Raw genomic sequence first — 23,424 nt, 5'->3', positions numbered from 1 at the left:
TAGCCTCTATCATTAGCCACAGTAGCCGACTACCCACAATGCATTACGTTATCCCAGCACCCGAACGACACGGCTGTAGAGCAGAATGGCTCTGCTGTAAAATCCTCATAGACGTTTTTTTTGTCAAGTTAAAACCATAGACTGTAAAACAGTCTATTACACCGGAAGCGGAAGAAGCACCCATCAGGCATCATGGCAGCTAGAAATAAGGTGGATAATTAGGGCCAATACAACTGTAGCACGGGGCAAATGGCCTCAACGAGTGATCAGTGAGGAAGTAGTTATTCTGGGACTAGGGATGTTCATCAATTATCGAAAATCGATAATTGATCGTTAAGGAATTGAATCGATCATGTGGAATTTTTATTGATTATTGTTATTATTAAAACCCCCTTTTTTTTCCTTTTTTTTTGGGCTAGGTTTGGGTGGAATTCGTTCCTCCTCGCCCCACTCCATTGCACAGCTGACTAACATGAGGTAGAGCTTCATATAGTCTCTAGTTTTCTGGCTGGGCACGGGCCTTTGTGCCAACAAAACTATTTTAAACATGGGGAATTCACACCGGCATGCGCCGGGGACAGCAGAGTGTTGGAGAGGAGACACATTGAAATAAAGAGAAGATTGAGGAGAACACGTTGTCTTTCGTATTTTCTGCCATAGGCATTCATTTTGTAAAAAAAAATATATATATATTATTAATATGATCGATAATCGATAATTGATAGTTAATTTTCCCGATTTTCGATTATGGAAATTTTTCAAAATGAACATCCCTATCTGGGACCGTAGCATCAAATCTTGTTTTCATTTGTGGAGTGGACCTTTGAAGTATTTAAGGGAATATCTATCACGTTAAGCATTTACACCAGCAGGCAGCGAGCATTGTGGACAGTGACACACCCCTAACTGGCCTAGCTTAATGTACATCTATATTTAGGATCAACAACCGCAGCGACCGTATGTTAATTTGCTATATAGCACAAGCACTGCAGCTTTTCCCCAAGCTAATTGCAGCAACAGGAAGCAACACCTCAAAGCCATTACAAAATGGGTAAGGCAATAAAAAATCCTTGGCTCGTTGCTCCAATATGTACCGTGTAACCTCGGCTGTGAGTCATTATCTTATTATAGAAAGGAGTGGAGCAACGCTGTTGACGAAGGGAGGTGCCCAAACAGAGCGGCGAGGCGAGGGGGGGGTGAAGCTGGTGAGGATGATGGGCACGGCTGACTGTGCTGCTGAGTTAGGTGCCAGGGAGGGAACAGCTTGTGGTGTCTGGGAGCCGGGTGGTGCGCTGAAGGGAGGGTGGTGTGCTGAAGGGGAGGGTGGTGTGCTGAAGGGGAGGGTGGTGCGCCGAAGGGAGGGGTGTTGACTGAGCATGTTGGCTTTAGCACATACCTAAGATGAAAAATCATTACCCAACTGACAAATGTGCCATTCCATATTGTGTTTGTACAAAGAACTATGCCAATACTTGAAACCATTCAATATATCATAGTCATTTATTTGGGGCTGCTGTGAGTTCTTCTGTTACCAATTATCAGGATTCTCGGTATGCTGGTCAGTGCTTAAAAATAAGAATTTAAAAGAATCCTTGGAATCTTATTATGTAACCCTATAATCCCCTGTAGGACAATTTGGCTTATGTTACACAAATACATAAAGTCATACAGTCATGTGTAGGAGATCAAGCAAAATAGCTTGAAATATTAAGCCTCAATAATCGTATTGCAAATAGTATCGCCTCTACTCCTAATCTTAACAGTTGGGAAGTAGTTGCACTGGACTAGATAAGAGTACACACACAATTTCTGGAATGCTTGTTATATGTCAACAGGGCACAAGCAGCTAGACAACAGTTATTATTTAGCAAACAATACAATATCCCTGCTGGCAACACCTCTGTTGAATGAGGAATAGCTTGTAAAATGTAATTTTCAAGTGGCTCAGGCAGCAGTAGGTACTACCACAGTAAAGCTCACTGTTCAACAATCATTAATACAACACTGTACAATAATCAGGTTTATGCCAGCTAGAATAACCCCCCAGAGTACTACACAGCTTGGACACACCCTGCCAAAAACACAGCTTAGACCACCAGAGACTGAGTGGGTCACTTATGCCAACTCTGTCTGGTGTGGAACATGGAGACCTCCATAGTATACTATAAAATGGAAGGAAATTATGATTATTATAAAAAATGTATATATATATAGTAATAATAATAATAATAAGAAGAAGAAGAATACTAATAATTCTAATAATAATAATACTACTAATAATAATACTAATAATACTAATAATGGGTAGACGTCAAATTATAAAAAAGGAATAAAAAACATTTTGGCAATTACCAATATTGATATATGTTCTTACACTATAGGCTAGTTAATCATTGCCAACATTTTTGTGCTGGTCAATGATTGCAACTGCCAGCTCGCCTGATATCAAGACTGAATTGTCCACTCGTTACACTCCATTACCATGCTGCTTCATCAAGACCATGCTGCTTCATCAAGAGCAGCCAAAAGTCAACTCGGTCACGTGGAGAGTGCGGGTGGTGGATTCAAAGAGCTGCTGGACCCAGGCAACCTGCCAGCAGCAAAAGCTGCATCCTTTAGGTTCCTACATGGCCACTTCACTGGTGTAAACCACATCACTGTAAACCACATCACTGTAAACCACATCAGGCACAAATATTGGCCTTGCATTGTATCTTAACTGGTTAGGTCAGAAGGAATGGGGAAGCAGTAGGGCTGAGGTATGGAAGCTTCTGCAGACTGACAGAGGGAAAGAAAGGGTTAAAAGAAAACGTGGCTGTCCAATTCCACATCCCAATCTCATTTGAAGACTTGTGACTCAGAGGAATGAGGCAGGGAGGCAAAGCTGAAGAGGTGTGTGTGTGTGTATGTGTGTGTGTGTGTGTGTGTGTGTGTGTGTGCGTGTGCGCGCATGTGTGTGCGCATGTGTGTGCGTGCGTGCGCTTGTGTGTGAAAACAAAGTATGCGGATAAACACTTCAAAAAGCCAGCCAGGAAATCCACTGCTGTTTCTAACACTGAACAGAATGACATGTGGTATACTTTTATACGTATAGCAAACTACTCATTCAGACATAAAGCCTCTGTTGTTTCAGCACAGCAGAGCGAGATGTGCGTCATGCTGCATCAGTAATGGCTCCCACTTCCCACTACAATTTGTTGTTGGGAGCTGTGCAGATACTCTCAAGTGTGTAGCAAGGTGCTGCTAGGTGTGACCTTAGGTGTGACCCCAGGCACGCAGGAGCAAAGCAACTTAATACCCCGTTATGTCCTCATCGAAACTGCAGCTAATGCAGGAAATCGCCTACATCTCCAGAGACCTCTTTGGGAGCATAACGGGATGCGTCATTTTGGTGTCATGGGGAAAGACAAAACGCTTTAATTGCAACACACAGAGAAAACAAAAACAGCTTTTGATGCCCTGCTGAATTACTCAGAAAGGCTTACCAATGGGCGAAAACCTTTGAGGTCAAACAGTATGAGAATTTGCACTAGCGCAAATCCTCTGGTCGCCTGTTGGGGGTGGAACGGAACTGGTGGGAATAGCGTGGTGATCCTCCCACGATGTGTTGTTATGTCCTGCCGGTGAAGCTCCCCGCTGTCAGGGGAAAAGAAGTGCCTGGCAACTGCGCCATGTGTGATGTGTGGGAGGAAGCATGGTGCTAGTCTACGGCTCTCCCCAGATCGGCAGAGGGTGGAGCAGCGACCGGGGCAGCAAGGGGGGAAATAGGGCCAAGTACAATTGGGGAGAAAATGGTGGGGGTGGGGGGAGAATTGACCTCAAAACCGCTATGCAATATATGTTCAGAACCAGCGTGTAAAGCTGTGTTCACACCGAGATATTTATTTTTCTCTCTGTCGCTTGATTCAACTCTTTGGAATCGCTCTGTCGCTCTGTTTAAATCGCTCGTCAACAAGCACAATAATCGACGGACATCTGGGGGCTCTAACGTTACGCAATGTCATGTTATTTGTCCACTACGAGCCACCGTAGTTGTTTACAAGCTAAGCCTATCAGCGTGCTCCTAACGCGAGCTCCATACCGGTAGTACAGGCTTCACTTCATGTCAGCTGTCAGGCTGTCAATCAGCTGTCAATGTGGTTTGTTGCCACACAATAAACCAGCGGTTTGTTCCAAGCCAGTGTGATCCTTGACTCACTCTCACACGGCAGCCAATCAGCGTTGACCAGCGAGCGACTGATGGCAGTGTAATTTCGCTCGAGTTGGGATATTTCATCTCGGGCGACGAGCGAATTTTCTCCCTATCGCTCTGTCTCTGTCGCTCGGACGCCCAGCGATTTTTCTCCCGGGCGAATATACGCTCAATCGCTCGTTTGCATTGACTTTGTATGTAAACTCGATGCCAGCGAAAAAATTTAATAGGTCGGTGTGAACGCAGCTTAACACAAAACGTAATTACACCATATTGAATTCGGCTCCAGTCCTTATGATCAATTCACCTCTGACCCAAAACGTTTCTTCTCACACCACACAAAACAGGATAGAGCGGTATCATCACGCACATGACAATGACATCATCGCCCAGGATGAGGAGTCAGGCTTATGTTTTCCCATCATGGTTCCTCGAAGGGAAACAATGGGTGGTTTTTATATAAAAACGGGGGAGACTCTCAGTCAACCTTTTCCAGCCAATTGCGTCAGAGTCTCCTGAAGGCAAGGAGATGACTCATACTCACATTTCATAGAGAATCTTGAATGTCCTAGCTGCCTGGGGCCAGTTCTCAATAAGCACAATGCATTCAAAATAACTGCCTAAAAGCGCAACACAACCAAATCTATCCTGTCCTCCTCGCAGACAGACAGGCCAAACACAGCTTAGAGAGGAGAGAGCCAGACAACTGGGGCACGCTTTAGTACAAACTGTCACTGCTGCTGCTGAGCCTACGACTCCTGTGGCCTCGAGCCCAAGGCTGTATGCTACTGTGTGTGGTGAGTATATAGTAGTTGACGACACTGCAGAAAAAGAAAAAGGGCTTTTCTTGTAACACTGACATTTTCTGTGTCACAGGATATTAGAAAATAAGCTGCCAGTTTACTGTACTTCAGAGTGGAAAGTGAAAGTACAACAGACTAAAATCATCATGATCAAAAAACCAGATTGACGATTAGATGTATAGACCAGGGGACCCAAACGATACATTTTGTGTCTACCTGGGACACAAACTCACAAAAAAACATATGGTAATGAGTTGCCATGACGACCAGTTGGCGACCCCCCCCCCACACGTAAAAACAATAGCGGTTTTTATAGAAAATATTTTGTCCATGTTTTTTTGGTTGGTAAATGGTGGTTGGTTTTGTTTTGGTCCAAGTGAAATGTTCTGTGTTCTCTGCCGTTTCTAAATAGAGCTGAACCGTTTTGAACAAGTACAACTATTTTTATAACCATTTTACGAAATGTCTATGGGAAAATAAATGGTGGATGAAAATCTCTCTAAAGCAGGAAGCGACGTTCACTTTGGCTCTCTATTAGGAAATATAAAACCATTAGCACTGACTGTTGGGGAAACAACATTCTGTGTTCCTGCAGACTAGTAGCTCCTAGCTGGCCTGACATCCTTTCTCAGAGGAGGGAAACTCTGCGTTTGCAATTGTGTCTCAACTCAACAAAGTGGCTGTGGAGTTGACAGGGCAGTCAGATACGCAGCCTCTAGAAGTTGCTGTAGTAGCAGAGCAAAGCCTTCACAACACAGTTACATAACCAGCGCTACATCTACAGCCTTCCACTGCAGCCTCCTCCAGTCTGCAGCATCTCCACCAGAGTCACTGCACCATACTGGAACACAACAACATGCGTTTCTGCTCCTCCTTCCACCTTAGCTTATGGTCTAAAACTGTCAACTCTGCACTGGCCTATCTAACTCAATGTTTATTCACCTCTGTCATTCTGTCAACATTTCTAGTTAGGATGCACAGAACTCATAATACAATAGCCTCTCAAACGCTGAAAACACATATGAATGATAAACCATGTTTTGCAAGTTGAGGGCACCATGTATTTTAGCTTAGCAGCAGGAGGTGGTACACCCAGCAGCTATTCTGTCCTAAAAAACACCCTCCCATGCCAGCCATCCTTCATCAGTAGCACAACAACAACTCAGATCAGAACCCAAACTGTCCCAGAAATGGACATGAAACAAATGGACAAATGGAAAGTTCCTCCTGCTGAGTTTGGCCTAAAATGCTGTCAACCCCCCACGGTGGTTGTAAAGAAACGGCACTGGATCTGATGGACGGGGGAGTAAACAAAAAAACACTGGCTCATTCACACAAAACTATTTGTCTCATTCCAAGTGCCAGCAGGCCGATGGAAAAGTTCTCTGGCAAAGGATCTGATGACTTTATAAACTTAACTGACAGAGGGCCAAAACGTCATTCACCTCTCAAGACTAGGGTTGTCAAAAGTATCGATCATATCGAAAAGTATCAATACTGAAAATTTGAATCGGATACAATGCTCATTTGCAAATTGCAACAGGTATCGAAAGTATCAATACAAAAAATTTGAAATGGATACAATACTCATTTGCAACAGTTTTGATACCATCAGTGCTTTCTTTTAATGAAAAATCACAGATTTTCCCCTCCCGATCATTAGTGGGTATCTGTTGCTTCAACAAGCTAAACGTGTTCTGATGGCTAGAGCAGGCAGGGGTAGTCTGCCTAAGTTCAAAGTTTGATCAGGCCTGGATTATGTAGAAGTGTGCGTCTGTCGGTCCATCTTAACTGAATTTTTATGCTAATCTTGATGTGTCATCATCCCCCCTTCCCGTGCTATCGAAAATAGTATCGAGTATCGATATTTTCCTGGGTATCGGTCGGACCGTATCGAAGTAGAAATTCTAGTATCGTGACATCCCTACTCAGGACAGGAGTGACTACTACACCAGAAAGAAAAGGGAAATAGATTATCCAGTGGCGGTCAGAAATAGAATGCTAGGATGCAGACAGTGCACTGACTTGAATACTTAATGCTATTCGATCAGATTGAATTTGTGTCTTTGGGCTTCCTGTGAATGTCTCAGTATCTAGGCAGAGATCTTACCTTTGGGACTGTCTGCAACACGAGCTGACAGAGCTGACTGACACCAGCGCTTCTATTCAAAATCATTGTGATTGATTAGAATAAGAGGCAGGGTGTAGCACAACAAGGTCGCTGGTACGGGTCAGACACATGGAGGGGGGGGGGGGGGGTATTTGGGGGTCAAATTTGGGGCGGCACTCAAACAACCCCCGGCAGCTGACTGTCCCTGAACTGAGAGAGCGCACCACAAATAAGCATGCAGACGACTGACCCAAAAACTATTTTATGCATGTCAGAGTTGATGCGCAAAAGCCTTCAATTTCACCGAAATATAATCTGATTAAACTCCTCAGGGCCAAATAGCTCTCTCTCTCTCTCTCCTTTCTCTATTTCTGTGCTCGCTCTCTCTGTCTCTCTCTCTGTGTGTCTCTCGCTTTATGTGCAGTCTGACATCAGAGTTGAGAACAGTGTGAAACCGGTCTTTGTAAAGACAGAGCCCATGGCCTGCAGGGACTTGGGTATGGGGGAGGGAGTGGGACCCCTCCCCCTGGGGAGGGATACCCCCCCCCCCCCCATACACACACACACACACATTACACACAGGAGTCTCACATGCAGACACATGCGCCTTCTGTTCACCCAGCTGCAGCACTGTACACACTGACTACATGCAAGAATAGCACTGTAGAAAACACAAGTCTACCGAATCTGAGCCAACCAGCCAAAATACATCATCTAACCAGAGCCTGAGAGGAGAAGAGTATGAACGGAACATTTAAGGCGGGTTGACAATTTGGATTTCAAAATCAAGACGGCAGTTTTGTGATGTAGAGCTTTTTATAGAGAGTTGGGTAAGTTAAGTTCACTTTGAGTTCAGTGACTCTGCTACAGCAGAATTTCCCCAGCAGCAAGTCATCATGCTCTGACATGATGAATACATAAAAACACTTCAGCTCAACAGGATTTGGTTAGAACTATAGACTGTATGAAGAGATGGACAGAGTGAGTGCCACGTCACCCAGGTTTGTGGTGTCCCAGTTTGACTCGTCCTGTCCAGACCTGGCAAATGTAGGAAACCCCTAATAGGATACCACAACTAAACTAAATCTGACCTTAATCCTCAACTGGAGACTAGGTTAAGCCTGCATCATGTCTGTTCCCCTCCCACAGGACGAGCTGCAGGTCTCAACACTGATTCAGCTAATTCTCCTGTAGGAAACATTCACAACCAACACTGCCAACATGACAACACGGCATCACAACAGCAAAGCCTGAGTCTTGACCAGGCATAATGTAAACCCCATAGATCATTATCCAGTTGGCCATTTATGGAGATTCCACCTATTGCTCGTCAACAGGCTGAGTGAGATAGGGAAAATGGATCAACTCTACACAAGCTGATCATTAGCTCCAAAAGGCTCAAGTGTGAAGAAACGCAGGAGGGTTATAACAGCAAGACACTGGCTGGCTGACTCACTCACTCACTCCCACCAGGGACTGAGACAGAGGGGACCAACACACAGCCAGAACACACAGAGGCTACAGGCCTGTGGCCAAAGTGTGACCACGTGTGGGATGGACTGTTGGACATAATCAATTAGAGCAGAGACTACTGTGTGTGTATGTGTGTATGTGTGATGATGGCTCTGTGTCTGCTGAATTCATCTCTGATGTGGATGCTACTGGAACATGGGGGAGGCCCAATTTACTCAGATAAACCAACAGCTGCACCTCAGAACCTAAGAGATTACATGAGGTAACTCTAGCAGCAATTTGTTTTGTAGCATGAAAACACCAAATGACACTCCACGAGCTAACGAATCCAAACAGGATAATAGACCAATTGGGAACATTTGGAACAAACAGCACTGACTCACTGAGCAGCACACAGAGGTGACAGCCCATTATATAGATGCAGTCGGTCTGTGTGGGAACGCCCACATAATGTTACTACGGCTGGCGCGCGAGTGGGGTAAAACCCCCCCCCCCATATATCTCAATGGGCTGACTCACCAAAAGACGGTGCTGCGGCTCTACACGACAGGATTGGGGATTCTAGAGCATGGTACATAGACGTCTGTTCAGATGTGCGTTTTACTGTGGGGGTTAAATCCCCGATCGTGTCTGCCTGGGCTGGGCTAGCAGCTAAATGCTGAATGGGGAGAACGGGGGGGGGGGGGGGGGGGGGGGGATTTACCCCACCCTTGACCACGCCCCCAGCTAGCCAGCTACCCCAGCGTCTATGACGAGACACCGACTCAACCTATCGCGGCTCCACCTCTCGACATAAGGGGGGAAAAACGACAACAAAAAAACATGGTGTGTGCTCAAGGCTCGCCCACTTTGTGGCTGCGAGACACGCCACATTATAGGCAATGGGTTTGTCATGCTATGCAGCTCACCGCCCGTTCCTCTCTTTACTACACTGTCACAAAATGCAGTTAATTATTTTGGGAGATGTTAAACAAACTACCCACTCAGGAGAAACACAGAGGGAAAGCTCATTATGCACGGAGCAATCCAATATCAGCTCGTAGGTTGATTTAATTCGATTTAATTGATCGTATGTTGATTTAAGAGGAGGATGGAAGATCAGAGACAAGCTCATCGTCTTCACTCATCTCTTTGTGGAATGCCGACTGGCCACAGTTCGGTCATGGGATCGCATCCGTGTTGGATCCTCGGCGATGTCAGCTGAGGTAGAGGAATTCTAAATTCCAATTCAGTCATGCAAAACACATACATACATACATACATACCCCGTGATCACATGACCTACAAGACTAACAGGAGGCGGGATCATGACGGTGTCAACACGAGCAGACTGTTTCAGAGTTGACAGAGTGCTCTCTGTGTAATTAGTCTATGTACACAGAATGAACCTTTGAGAGAGAGAGAGAGACTGGTCCAAACAGCACGAGTACCTTGCTAAGCCAAGCAGACACTGACTGGACACATCATGTCTGCTGCTTCACGTGTTTTGATGCTGGTGCTCTTAGCATTGTCAAGACTATCAGCTCCTAGATGTGTTTTGAGTATATATATATATATAATAATAAGGAAGAGTAAGGCATTTATGAATGATAAAGAGGACAACAAGAACAAATATATATACACATATTCCAGTGTTTCCCCTAGACAAATTTTCAGGCCTGGAGGGATTTCAAAAGGTACCCCGACCGCAACGGTGGGGGCCCTCGCTGGCGAGTGGCGACGCTAAACTTTTAGCTAACCTGTTCGCATCTATGTTGGCAATGGCATCCCAAGTATCATCATACTATTATGGGATGCGATGCGAACAGTTGTATTATGGGATGTGCGTTTCCCAGGTAACGACTCACGTTGACACGTTTTGGAACCACGCTGCACGCACGCTGGCATGATGCTCCTAAAAGCTGAATGATTTGGCATCTTCTATTACTGTCAACACTGTCCACACCAGGTAATATTGTTGTATTGTAATAATATGCCATAAAGTTTTATTGAAATTCTGGGGAGAGCAGGAAAAGAAAATTTAAAAAAAAGAAGGGGGAGGGGAGAAGCAATTTCTTCTGGCCTGGCGGGGGCGTCGTTGGCCTGGCGGGGCCGTCGTTGGCCTGGCGGGCCCACCAGGCCTGTACAATGGTCGGGGAAACACTGTATTCTTGTGCAAGTGCTCTTCAGCACGAGAGTGGAGCAAAGATGTTAAGTACAGAACAAAATGTTGAGAGCAATTTGTCCAGAACACCCACTCCCTCTCACTCGTGTATATGGCAGGCCATGGCTAAAGGCCTAGGTCTTTGCACACACGGTTGCGTTTTTTTAAATCAGTCTTCTGAAAACACAGACGGGTACCAGCTCGCAAAAAGCTATTGGCTGATGCGAAAAACGCAGAAAATCAAACCCGTTTTCCGAAAACTTTTAATGACGGACGAAAGTTTCGGAGTCAGTGTGTAAACATGAGTGACACAACATGAGGCCGCATTTATTTTAAAACGTGCGACAAATTCGGACGGAAAAATACGGACTTGGTGTGTGCAAAAGACTTTAATCTCTGGGAAAATGCACTTGACACTGGATGTCATGTTCACGTGTGCGTCTCTGTACCAGAGCCGTGTATATAGAAGAGTCACGACATCTCCATTCACTCCAACGGACCAGTTTTTTACTCTCAAGAGTTCCTGCCGGAAGTAAGGTCCTGGATTAAGCAGCGCTGTCGAGTTGCAGCAAAATGGACCGATTGTGATCTACTTTGAAAGGGTCTGACATTTAAAGAATCAAAAATTGTATATTATCAGCTTTATTTTATCATTCAAAAATAGCACGAGTCTCCTTCCTGGCCATTCATTGGCTACTTTGGACCTCCGCTGACGCCACTCTCTTACTAGATTGCTCTGCTCTGTACTAATAAAAGTGCATTTTATGATGGGTCATTTTTGGAAAAGACACCTGAATGTTGTGATCACGTTGTATTGTTGCGTAGTAAAGCATCTGTGTGCGTGTCTGTGTGCACACCGGGTGGCGCTAAATCCATGCGGGCACGTCCATCTGTGCCTGCTGAGCGGGTCCATATTTATTACATGTAGATTTCAGCTCTACTGATGTGGCACAGTGAACATTGGTACAGTTCCATGGCTTTCTGGGACAGACAATGGACTGCTGCTGCATGTACAAGAAGAAATCACCACCATCATTCATCTGCACTGATTAGTCTTCTGACATCGCTATGAGTGAAAAGTACTGAGCGTAGTGGAAGTGCTTCTCTCAAGGCCAACATCAACAGCATTGCAATAGAACTGTCACTAGAACTGTCCAACAGACTTCTGGTGTCAATATTGAGTGCGTTTACATGCAAACAATAAACGGATAACTGAGAATAATCGGGTAACTGGCAATAATCTGATTTCCGCGTTTACATGCACTTAGTAAAAAGCGGGGAACTCACCTCAAAGTGCGTGAGTGAACATTGACGGCAATGAATAAACCTGAGGACTCAGCAGTAACCTAGGTGTGTTTATCGGTTTTCTCATAAACTGATAACGGCCTTTATCCGATAAAAGATGCCGTTTACTTTACATGACACTCGAATAATCAGGTAACTCTAGAAATCCACTAATAAACTGTTTATTAGTGTGCATGTAAACACACTCAGCTAGCTAATGATGGCGATGGTTGGCAACGCAGTAGAAGTAGATCCTGAAATGTTTTCCCCGTGTTAGAAAAGTGATATCACTTCTCACCAAAGGGGAATAAAACTACTGGGTCAAGGCTAAAATGTCAAATCCACTCAACCAGTGCCACACAAATACCAGTGCCAGTCCAGACAACTGATTTAGTGAAGGTGTGAAGCTGGAGTGGCTGAGGAGGAGGAGGAGGAGGAGGAGGAGGAGGAGGAGGAGGAGGAGCAGGAGCAGGAGGAGCAGGAGGAGGAGGAGGAGGAGGAGGAGAGACGAGCACTGCTGTGAACTCACCTCTAACGACGTGTGGGCCGATCCATCATATTTATCTGGAATGACAAAACAGAGAGGAGCGTTATTCATACGTAGACATTCATCAGCATGCTAGACATGGAAATATCTATTTGTCATGATGCAAGCATTTGGTACGGTATTTGTAAGAAACACCCAACAAGGCAGGGCATGCATATACCCTGTGAATTATTTCTAATGATGGGATATCAGTATCGGGATATCGGTATCGGGTGCCGGTACTGATGCAAGAATTCACATATCGGACCGACGTCCCTGATCCACGTTCCGATCCAGATTCCATTCATAGCTTGTGCTGGACCATAAAACCCATAATAACACGAAACAGTGCTAGTAAGTAGTAGTGAGTTAGTCATGTTAGCACTTAGCTAACACAACAACATGTCCTTTTGGAGAAATGTTAGTCTTTTATATAAACATTTGGGGGGTTCCCCACTTTACCAAATGTGGTAAAGTGGCAGGGGTGTTTAATTGCCCGTTTGTTGTTATTTTACTAATTTTGAGTGGATCGATTGTTTTGAAAATATCTAATGACCGTATTAATTGTTGCATGTAATTGTGGAATATTATGAACCAGGTAACTAATGCTATGAGATTATTAGTAACTGATGTCACACAGTAGGAGCCAGCTACTATGTAAAAGGTGGAGGCTGCAGCAGCTCCTTGGGAGAGTGGCCAAGCGGTGTCGCTCTGGTGTCAGAACCAGTATCGATATCAGCAGATATCCAAATTCGGAATTGGATCGGAACTGGAAAAAAGTGGATCGGTGCACCTCTAATAATTTACAAACATGTACAGAGCACAACATGAATAGATTCATAGAGAACACACACACACACACACACACGCACACACACACACACACACACACACACACAAAATATTAAACTTGGAGAGGGAGGAGGGGGGTGAAGGCAGACTGCAGGTGTCCATATACATCCAGAGCTGAGCAGGAGGGAGTGAATGGGGAATCACTGCTGGGACACTATTGGAGCTCCAGTCCTTTAGAGGGGGCTGCATGTCCTCCTGTGTATAATGAGCATGTTTCCTGGGCAGTGAGCGACTGCATGCAGCCTGAGGCAGATTGAGGTGTCAAAACTTGCCTTTGGGGGTCGGCCACGGTAATTGGACTGTTCATTCATACTGGGAGACCGCCCGTCTTAACATCTCTCCCTCTCCGTTTCCATGGGAACCCCTCTCCAAATGAAAAGGTCAAAATAAAGGGACTGATACCTCGACCTTAATCTTGGCGTATTCATAAATCATGTCATATGAGGGTGAATGTGGCCCATTGATTTTTGTACATCTGTTTTTAACAATACAACCGATTACAATAACCTAAATGGATGGAAATGAAAACAGTACTCCCTGTTCCCCTACTGGACTTAATAAAGGATTGAAATGTTTAATTGATGATGTTATCTATTATAGCCTGGTATGTGGTATCCAGCCCCATATGAATTGCAGTTGTCAGCACTCAGCACTCCCTATGGGATTCATTGGGCCTGGTTACCAGGCTAGTGGTTCTAACAGATAGTGATTGAACACAAGATAAGCATTAAGCACATGCCATACATCTATATTCTCTACAGAGAGTGTGCATATTGAGTTATATGATTAATAGCAAAATGACGGACTGGTAGACTTCTTTCTCCACTTCCTCAAGATAACAGTAGCGTCAGGGGTGAAAGTACGGACAGAGTGATAGGCCATCAGACTTTGATGGCAGTCCAGAGTATCAAATAAGGCTATCTTATACATAATGAGACCCTTGGTCAGATGTGCAATCTCTCTGAAGGCTCACACGCTACACGTGTCATTTTTCAACGCCATCCATTCAGGAAGTAGCCTAACTGAAAATTCTTAATTTGAAAATTTCCAATCAACTCCTGCCCCCGTTAAGCAAATGCAGTTGCATATTATCAATAACAACTTTGAATACCACCGCTGAAAATACTTCTGTCATCATAGTGTTGCTCAGTTCTGTGCAGTAGCTGGCAGTCGGCAAGAAGGAAAGGGGGGGAAAAACACCAGTCTACCAACGTTCATCTTGTGAACACTAGATCCTCTATTCGCCCAGCCAAGGAGAGGTGGTTTGGCCAGGGCGCTCGTCTCTCCTACAGGGTCAGTGAATCACAGCGGGCATATTTGGAGCAGTGCACGGTGTCACCCTGACTATCCTGTCCAAGGAAAGTGTCAACCTCATATCACAGAGTGTGGGATCCCATTGGACGGTGTGATGCTTTTCACCACCGATATGTAAAATTGAAATCACATTAAATAAAGGCCTAATGTGATTTACATTTTACATATCAGCCTTATTACAATTTTTACATTTTATCTTTTACCCAACACTGGCATCCCTCCATCCTAACAAACACATCTAGAAGAGGATGCTTCAAATAGACTGACTGAACCATATCAAATACTGCCGAAATAAATATAGGCTTTACTGAAACATACATGAGATAGATAGATAGATAGGATACTGAAACATACATGATAGATAGATAGATAGATAGATAGATAGATAGATACTGAAACATACATGATAGATAGATAGATAGATAGATACTGAAACATACATGATAGATAGATAGATAGATAGATAGATAGATAGATAGATAGATAGATAGATAGATACTGAAACATACATGATAGATAGATAGATAGATAGATACTGAAACATACATGATAGATAGATAGATAGATAGATAGATAGATAGATAGATAGATAGATAGATACTGAAACATACATGATAGATAGATAGATAGATAGATAGATAGATAGATAGATACTGAAACATACATGATAGATAGATAGATAGATAGATAGATAGATAGATAGATAGATAGATAGATAGATAGATAGATAGATAGATAGATAGATAGACACACATGTATGTGAATCTTCACTGGGTAAATAAATGTCTCGTCTTGATGCAGCATCAGGCTGGGCCCTTCTCAAAGCGCTGAGTGGGAGAGAACATATCCCCTCATTCTCCATGTGAGTTGATCTGACTGCATCAGGAGCTGTGCTGATTTTGCATCATTCAGCGAAGCCCAAAATAACACTTGGCTCAGACTCTGCGCTGCTTATTAGTCCGATCCCATTTGCTCTACTCTACATCAAAAGCGGTAAACACTTCCTCATTCGCTGCGATTGGTTGATTGACCATGGCAGCAGTTAGAAACAGGCCTGATACGTTGACTCTAGTCTAGACAAACATCCTTGTGGGATCACAGAGGAGGAGGAGTGACACTGGTCAGACAGGGCTAAGTAGTGCGTGTCTGGGTTGTGGCCAGCACTCGGCTGTCAAATCATGCCACCCCGATACCGACTGACTTGACGAGCTTGCCTGCCTGGGTAGTAAGTAACCTCTTGAAGCAGCCTCTGAGCGAGTGGAAGCTATAGAGGGGTGTGGCTATCTGCTTAATTGATCTCATGTCTTTCTCATCTCCCAGTCTGATGATAATCAGGGCGGGATCAAGCTGTCCCAAAATACCTTGGCTACTGGCCACTGAGGAGCAGCAAAGGAGCCCCCTAATCTCCAAAGTCATCTGCAGTCCGGCCTCTGCATTCTGTGCATCTAATCATCTCATTTGTTCTATCTTTGGGAGTCCAAAGATGTTCAGCACTGACTGATACGTTTTATTCTCATTCATAACAACATTACCGATTGCTTTATGAAGGAGAACTGGACTGAGCTGAGGGGATAATTCAGGAAGAAGGATGGAATAAAAAGGAGAGGGGAAGGTAGTTAATAAACCGCCAGCAACCGCCAGCAGCCTGGATGACATAATCAGTCATCCCCAGTGCCTGAGCTGCATTGACGCTGTGCGACTCCCCCGCCTCCGTTCCCTCTGCCCGCTTTTGTGACTCAGATAATGGCGTGCCAGATTTGCGTGAGGCTAAAAAGTAACAGGGTAGTTATACGGAGTTGAGACATTGAGTACATCTCACTAACAGAGGTGAATGTGCCTAGCGCCTGTGCTGGATGCCATTTTGAATAGAGATTGAATAGAGGGGCTACGTGGTGTTCAACTTCCATCGTGTATTAGGCTACTCGTAATTCTGTTAAATCACCACAGGGCCATCTTGGTAGGATAAACTAAACCGGTGACAGTTATAAATTAACAGGTGATTATAATCAAACAACAGTCAAATGATCTGTGTGAAAAGTGAAGTGCAGTATTGGTAGGAGGAAATGCATGTGACATAGTCCAGTGGCCTCAATAGTCCAGTCAGTAGCCTTAAAAACCAGTAGTCCAAGTTAAGCTTTCTATCCAATAAAATAGACCCTTTTCACGGGGGCCATTTTGTGTGGAAAAGGCAGGGTAAACACAGGTTTTCCAACTTCCGAACATGGAAGTTGGAAACCCTCATTAGTGTTTTGCTTGCACCTGTGTATACCCTGCCTTTTTGACACAAAATGGGGCCCCGTAAAGAGGGTCTATTGGTTGCCCAAAACACCCTTAAATCTTCTCATTATGGTTTCCTTAAATGTTTAACCTTAAGGAGAAGAATTAAGGGTGTTGGTGCAACCAATTTTATTTCATGGAAACCTGAACTCTGACTTTAAGGAAAAACTTACGTCAAGGTGTTTTGTGCAACTGGCCTGACTGGTCCTGGGGACCCAGAGAAGCCCAATACTGGTTTTCCACAGGTAGTTGAATTGCATTCACCAGGTGTAAATCAGTGTCCAATTAGATAGTCCCAAGACAGGGATTGAGAAGAACTGGTATAATCAGTTTTTCTATGGTGAATGTATGTTTGTTAGTGTAGCTTTTTGACCCTTTCACTGAATTTATGACACATTTTGCTATGAAGGATTGTGTAATAGAGTCAGTGTATGATAGTGTAACTTTAGCCCTTTCACTAGGAATGTAATTACACACTTTGTATCAGGGTGTCCGCTTCCACTGATATTTTGATACTGTGTCTTGTGTACTTATTGTATTCTGTACTGTATTCGTTACAGTACTCTACTCCTGTATCCGTTACTGTGATATTTTGTATTGCGATTCTTGTTATGTTTTAGTTTTTTTGTCAAGGACTATGGATGGAAATGAGCTTACTGCTAAATCTGGTGCATCTATGTTTTTATTTTTCCAATAATGTTTGTGCACACTGTCCTCTGTCCTTTTTTACAAATTAAATAAACTAAACTACCGTATATATCCCCATTGATGTACAAGAGGGGCACCTAAATTATTCTGAATGAATATTAATAATTTCTAGTTAACCAAATACAACATTCCTATAGGTTAAAAAGTAATTCATTAGATGCATGTTAGTCCACCATACACTCATCTCGACCTGGTAAATGGGCAACATTATTAAGGTGTGTAGTTTGCAGCACTGTGAATCATCTGTTGGCTTTGTGCTAATATATCTTTCACTGTATCCTTGACTCCTGGACTCAAGGTGCTCTGCAGTTTGAATAAATCACATGGCCCATTGTTTACAATAGCTAACTGACCGCTGTACAGTCACTCAAACACAACACCCCAGCAGCCAGTCTGCACAAGACCTGCCAATGGCTGAACGACCCTCCCTTTGGAATAAAAAGCAATGATAATACCCATGATGATCACAAATATCGATAAAAAGACTATACAAAATGTATAAAGCAGCTCGCCTATTTGAATTCACAGCAGCACTGCGGTAACCTTGATCAATTATTAATAACTGCATCACCACCACGTCTGTAAACACATTCACCACATGGCTGGTGGCAGAAGAGCCACAATATGGCCACTGTGTTGGGATGCTCCATTCACTGACTTGGCCTGTGACGTGAAGGAAAATGCATCGTGTTGTTTGCAGCAGCTATAGTGAAGACAGCCGTTTTTGTCATTCAACTGCGCAGTTATTCAAACGAGTAAATGTCTGAGTAAATGTCCAACACTTCGCACATGGTTTGTTTAACGTTAGTTACCTGTGCTGTCTTGACAATGCAGTTTGACAGTGCCGTCTCGCCGGATCCTGACATCCCCGGGTCCTTCAATCCTCCTCGGATGGTCGACACCTGAAGCACCAGAAGATTTGGAGTTTCTCCTCCGCTGTTTCCGAGCTAAAGTCCTGCAGCACTGATAGCAAACCGCCCATGCTTGCTCCTCGTTAATCGGCTGGCTGTACAATGCGAGGATTGCTTCCAAGGAAAGCTCCTCGCCTCCATCGATACAGTCCATGTTGACGTCCCCGGCGTTCAAACTGGCGGCGAAATCCCGGAGAACGGTCGGAGAAATCAACATTCCGTCGTCAGTAGTCCCTGGCCGCTTGGCCATTCTCACATTATAAGCACACACGTTGTGAAGTAAAGCGCGAAGGGAGAAATCAACAAACGTTTCAAACTAGCCCGGCTACAGACGCAGCTGTTGGCTACGTCTCAATCAGCTGTTTTCTATCTAGAGATTTTGAGTACCAGCGGTTGAAGATTGTCTGAGTGGCTGCTAGGGAACAGGGCGTTCCGCGTGGTCTCGGTGCCCGCCGGTTACAGCACAATGACTTTCCATCAACTATCAATGTATAAAATAGTGCAGGGGACACACTAGGGGTCCCCAATTACTTATATATAGATATAGATATAGATATAGATATAGATATAGATATAGATATAGATATAGATATAGATATAGATATAGATATATAGATATAGATATAGATAGATAGATAGATAGATAGATAGATAGATAGATAGATAGATAGATAGATAGATATAGATATGTATATCTATATAGATAGATAGATAGATAGATAGATAGATAGATAGATAGATAGATACTCTCTGTGTGTGTGTGTGTATATATATATATATATATATATATATATATATATATATATATATATGTGGTGGTCTTTCATGGAGAAAAATATACAATTGATTACAGTTGGTGATTAATGATATCGTGTCCTGGCTAGAGAATTATAGCCCTATTCTGTAATCTTTATTAAGCAAGTCTATAAGGATGTGGTATAGAATTAGCACAAGGCAATTGAAAAATGACAAAGGCAAGCTATTGTTTTATAGTTTATTGACTTCTGCTATAGCCTATCTATAGCTAAACAAAAATGACATGTCAACATGTTAACTTTAGTTAGTCAGTCACCAAAGTCGTCCTGTACAATTCACAGGTATCCTCTCACAATCCCCAAAAAAACAATCATTCCGTCCCTTGACAGGCAGCTGTTGCTGTTATCTGGGGCGTTTAAAAACCACACTTTCAATTGACTTAAAAGACATAACCAGTAGATTGCCTATTGATTAGTCTAAAGGAAAGCCTAGCTTCCTCCATTAATTTAATGGCTTTCTTTTAAGTGGTCATTGTAGTCAAATTTGCAATCAATAGCAATCCTGTGTATGAGCTCTTGACTGAAAACCTGGGCTGGTTGTGACCGCCACCTGCTGGACAAACACCTCCTCACTCAAACCATCCTAGTACCCTGGCTACCATCCTGAGTATGGCTTCCACAAAAATATCTAACTTCTTTACATTTTTCTATGTTCATGTACACTTGAATGACAAAATATTGTACTTTGAACATCTTGTTGCTATAGCCTATGTTTGTACAATGACAGTGAATTGTCAACATCAATGCGGGGATGGAAAAATCAACAAATTTGAGATTGATTTATACATGCCCATAAATACAAGCTACACATATGACACATCATTACAACACTGTAGGGCAAATAATACATCATAGAACCTAAGAAAAAAACACAAGGGAACCTCAAGAGCACTTAAGAAACTGTCAAAGTTAACACAAGGATAGATTAAAAACGAGACGAGTCATAGGCACATGCGGGTGTGTTTGTTTCATTACCTTGCAAAGGCCAAAGTAAAAAACCGCCCTCAGCCTTTGAGCTTCAAACCTCTACACCTCGACTTCTGAACAGCACTTCGGATTCATCGTAATTATTTACATTTTTATTCTGGATTGGGCTTCTAAATGTGTTTTTCCTCGGATTTTGGCACAAGGGATAGTAACATCTTGTCCTGTGCATTAATTAATACACAGCATTCACTGAGGTTGAACAGTAGATCATCATTGGTTTTCTCCCTCACTGTATCTATCAGTCATCAGGAAAAGGCGTACGTACTCTTGCACACACATTTGAAGCAAATTCTTGAGTAAGGCCACACACAGAAGTATATAGTCTGTTCTTCTTTTCTTATGGTTCACTGAATACAACGCACACACTCCCTGACCGGCACCACAAGCATGGGAGAAAAGCATGGTGGAGAGTTATGTAAACGGCGTTTGAAAAACCACTCCCTCCTTCACACATGCATTTGCAATGGCACAACAAAGATGCAGCATCTCAAAGATCTTTGGATGGAGACATTATGCAAGTGTTTATGTTAGAAATTGCTGAGAAAGATGGTCAAGATCTTAGTCACACAAACAAGCACACATCATCCACACTACTCTGTAAACCATCACCCTCCTCTTCTGGTGAACTGCTCACTGCACTGGGCATCTTCATCGTCTTCTTCTTCTTCTTCCCCGCGTCTCAGCTTTGCTTCATCTTTCGTCACACACTTTCGCAGGTTCGGTTTCTCCAGCGCTGCTGATGCTGACGGGCTGTGCATCCTTAGACAAAGCGCCGGCCTCCTTTGATGCTCTCCTCTTGGAGTCACGGGTGGTTTGCTGTAAAAAGATGTAAAGATTTAGAATGTCACGTCATTTAAATGTCACAGCACACTGGACACAGAGTGTGTGGGCGACGACGGCCCAGTGAGCCCTTAATCACTCACTGAGGCATTGTTCATAACAAGTGGAATGTGAAATAAATAAAACATACTAGTTACTAATACTTTTTTTTTTTACTTTACCCTGTAAGTACAGATTTTGTTACCCTGTAAGTAGATTTTGTTACCCTGTATTTACTCTGTAAGTTGCGCGCTGTATTCTAAAGCATTACCCAAATGGGTGCAGAAATTATCATTTAAAGCAGTGGTTCTCAAAGTGGGTGCGGGTGGGACAGATACCCTGAGGGACCACCAGATCCTGTGCTACCAGTGAGACCTACATCATTGAAGGAGCGTCTGGGTCTTCTCTGGTGGTTGGAACCGGTGGTGGTGAGGGCCTGCTTCCCGCACTGGGTCCCTGTGTTCACCATCCTCTTCTCCTTCAGACCGCCCTCCAGAGTTTTACCTGCGAGTGCAAACAGAGATGGGAAAAGTACAGTTACTTAGTTAGTAGTTACAGTTACTTGTCTAAAAAAAAGACTGGTAAAAGTACTGATTCAACAAAAAATCACTGATGACATCACAATTGCTTGAGTGACATCACTGAGGACATCACTCACTGATAACATCACAATTGCTCGAGTGACATCACTGATGATGACATCCCTCACTGATGACATCACAATTGCTTGAGTGACAGCACTGATGACATCATCCGTGACATCTTCAGTGATTTATTTGTGGTCGGTCACGCCTTATTTAGACTCTGTCTTGCTTTGGATGAGCGACAAGAGAGACAAACGTTACATAGTTTTTGTCTGTCCTGCATTAAAATGAAAGTAACTAGCCTGTTTTGAAAATGTAAGGAGTAGAAAGTACATATTAATCTGTTAAAATGTAGGGAGTAAAAGTAAAAAGTTGTCAGAAAAATAATTACTCCGTAAAGTACAGATAGCCTACCTGAAAATCCTACTTAAGTAGAGTAACAAAGTATTTGTACTTAGTTACTTCCCATCTCTGAGTGCTGTTCTCAAGCTCACTGCTTCATATAGCCTAACAAGATTTTTCACTTGCATGGTTTCAGGCAAAATAAGCCAATGTGATGGTGCAGGTGCACGAAGCATAGGTGAAAGCCAAGGGGACAATCTTATTATAGGCCTATAGCCTATATTTGTTAATATCTGTTGTTGTGTTCCTATGTAGCCTACTACCCCAAGTCAATTTCCTTGTATAGGTCTACGTGTGCAAAGTGCAAACATACCTTGGCCAAATATTCTATTATTCTGTCAGAAAGGTGTGAGAGTTTTGACAGCTTATTCATATTCGGATACAGTGGTTCTCAACATGAGGTCCGGGGACCACCAGGTAAGCAAATTTATGAATGGTTAAACTTCCTCATTAGGATCATTTCCAATTAGTTAACACAATTAGAGAATGTAAAAGAAAACTGTCGTGATCATCGTTTCACTTATCACTCTGCCCTACGGGATTCATAGACAACAGCACATCTAGCAATATAGGCTACAATTAATTATTGTCGGATTTGGTAAATTGGAGACAGACAAAAGCTCATCAAATGGGGGTCCGTAGGCTATAACCCTAATGTGGAATAGCCTACATTTCGGCCTGCTGTTTACAGACTCCAATTTATTCAGAATCAGCAGGGTGCATCTTGCAATTAACAATAATCCAAACACACGACTGCTCTTACTGTTTACTCCGGGGGGGAGAGGAGTGTCTATCTCGGTGTTGGTGAGCCACGTCGATTCCGTCTCCCTGGTCAAGCTTTCACGGTACCTCGGCTCGATGATCGCGTCCGCCCGACTCCCACCGCAACCCATCGGAAAAGATCATCCACGGGCCACGGCAAGTGTTACCGACGCGCAGGACGAACGGGCTTTTGTCGGGGCCGCACGGTGTGGCCGTTTCCATGGACGACGATGATGATGATGATGGCGGTGGTGGTGATGATGATGCGCTCCTCTCTACACATGATATGATACAGCTGTCAAGCATGAATTGTAGCTACACCGTGGCTGCCTGCGTCATCCGAAGCGGGGGGGGGGGTCATCCGGTCTATAGTGTTAGATTTGAGTTCAATACAAAAATAGAGCCTACATGAAGGTAACAGAGCTGTCTATCAACTCTAGACGGTGTGATCATCATATTGGC

General features: G+C 43.6%; 3 protein-coding genes across 4 annotated transcripts in view; all 3 read right to left on the bottom strand.

Moving 5' to 3' along the window:
* The window catches only part of spire1a (spire-type actin nucleation factor 1a), a 43,909-nt gene extending 25,037 nt beyond the window's left edge, over positions 1 to 18,872 (bottom strand). For both annotated transcript variants that reach the window (XM_083646326.1, XM_083646327.1), the window contains exons 1-2: positions 18,495 to 18,872; positions 12,535 to 12,569 (exon numbers count right to left, since the gene is read on the bottom strand). In XM_083646326.1, the coding sequence (XP_083502452.1) occupies positions 12,535 to 12,569; positions 18,495 to 18,843 (384 nt within the window). In that variant the 5' untranslated portion in view covers positions 18,844 to 18,872. The remainder of the gene's footprint in view (positions 1 to 12,534; positions 12,570 to 18,494) is intronic.
* Positions 1 to 23,424, bottom strand: part of atp6v1c1b (ATPase H+ transporting V1 subunit C1b) — a 100,191-nt gene that overhangs the window by 65,251 nt on the left and 11,516 nt on the right. The gene's annotated exons all lie outside the window — the stretch shown is intronic.
* LOC310785035 (uncharacterized protein) lies at positions 21,086 to 23,093 on the bottom strand (the record flags this gene model as incomplete). Its single annotated transcript, XM_083646035.1, has 3 exons — positions 21,086 to 21,211; positions 21,594 to 21,718; positions 22,964 to 23,093. The coding sequence occupies 3 exons, from the start codon at positions 23,091 to 23,093 to the stop codon at positions 21,086 to 21,088; spliced, it is 381 nt and encodes a 126-aa protein (XP_083502161.1).

This window comes from Poromitra crassiceps, assembly GCF_964638095.1.
Source record: "Poromitra crassiceps genome assembly, chromosome: 11".
Taxonomy (NCBI): domain Eukaryota; kingdom Metazoa; phylum Chordata; class Actinopteri; order Beryciformes; family Melamphaidae; genus Poromitra; species Poromitra crassiceps.
This window is presented reverse-complemented; position numbering and strand designations above follow the sequence as displayed.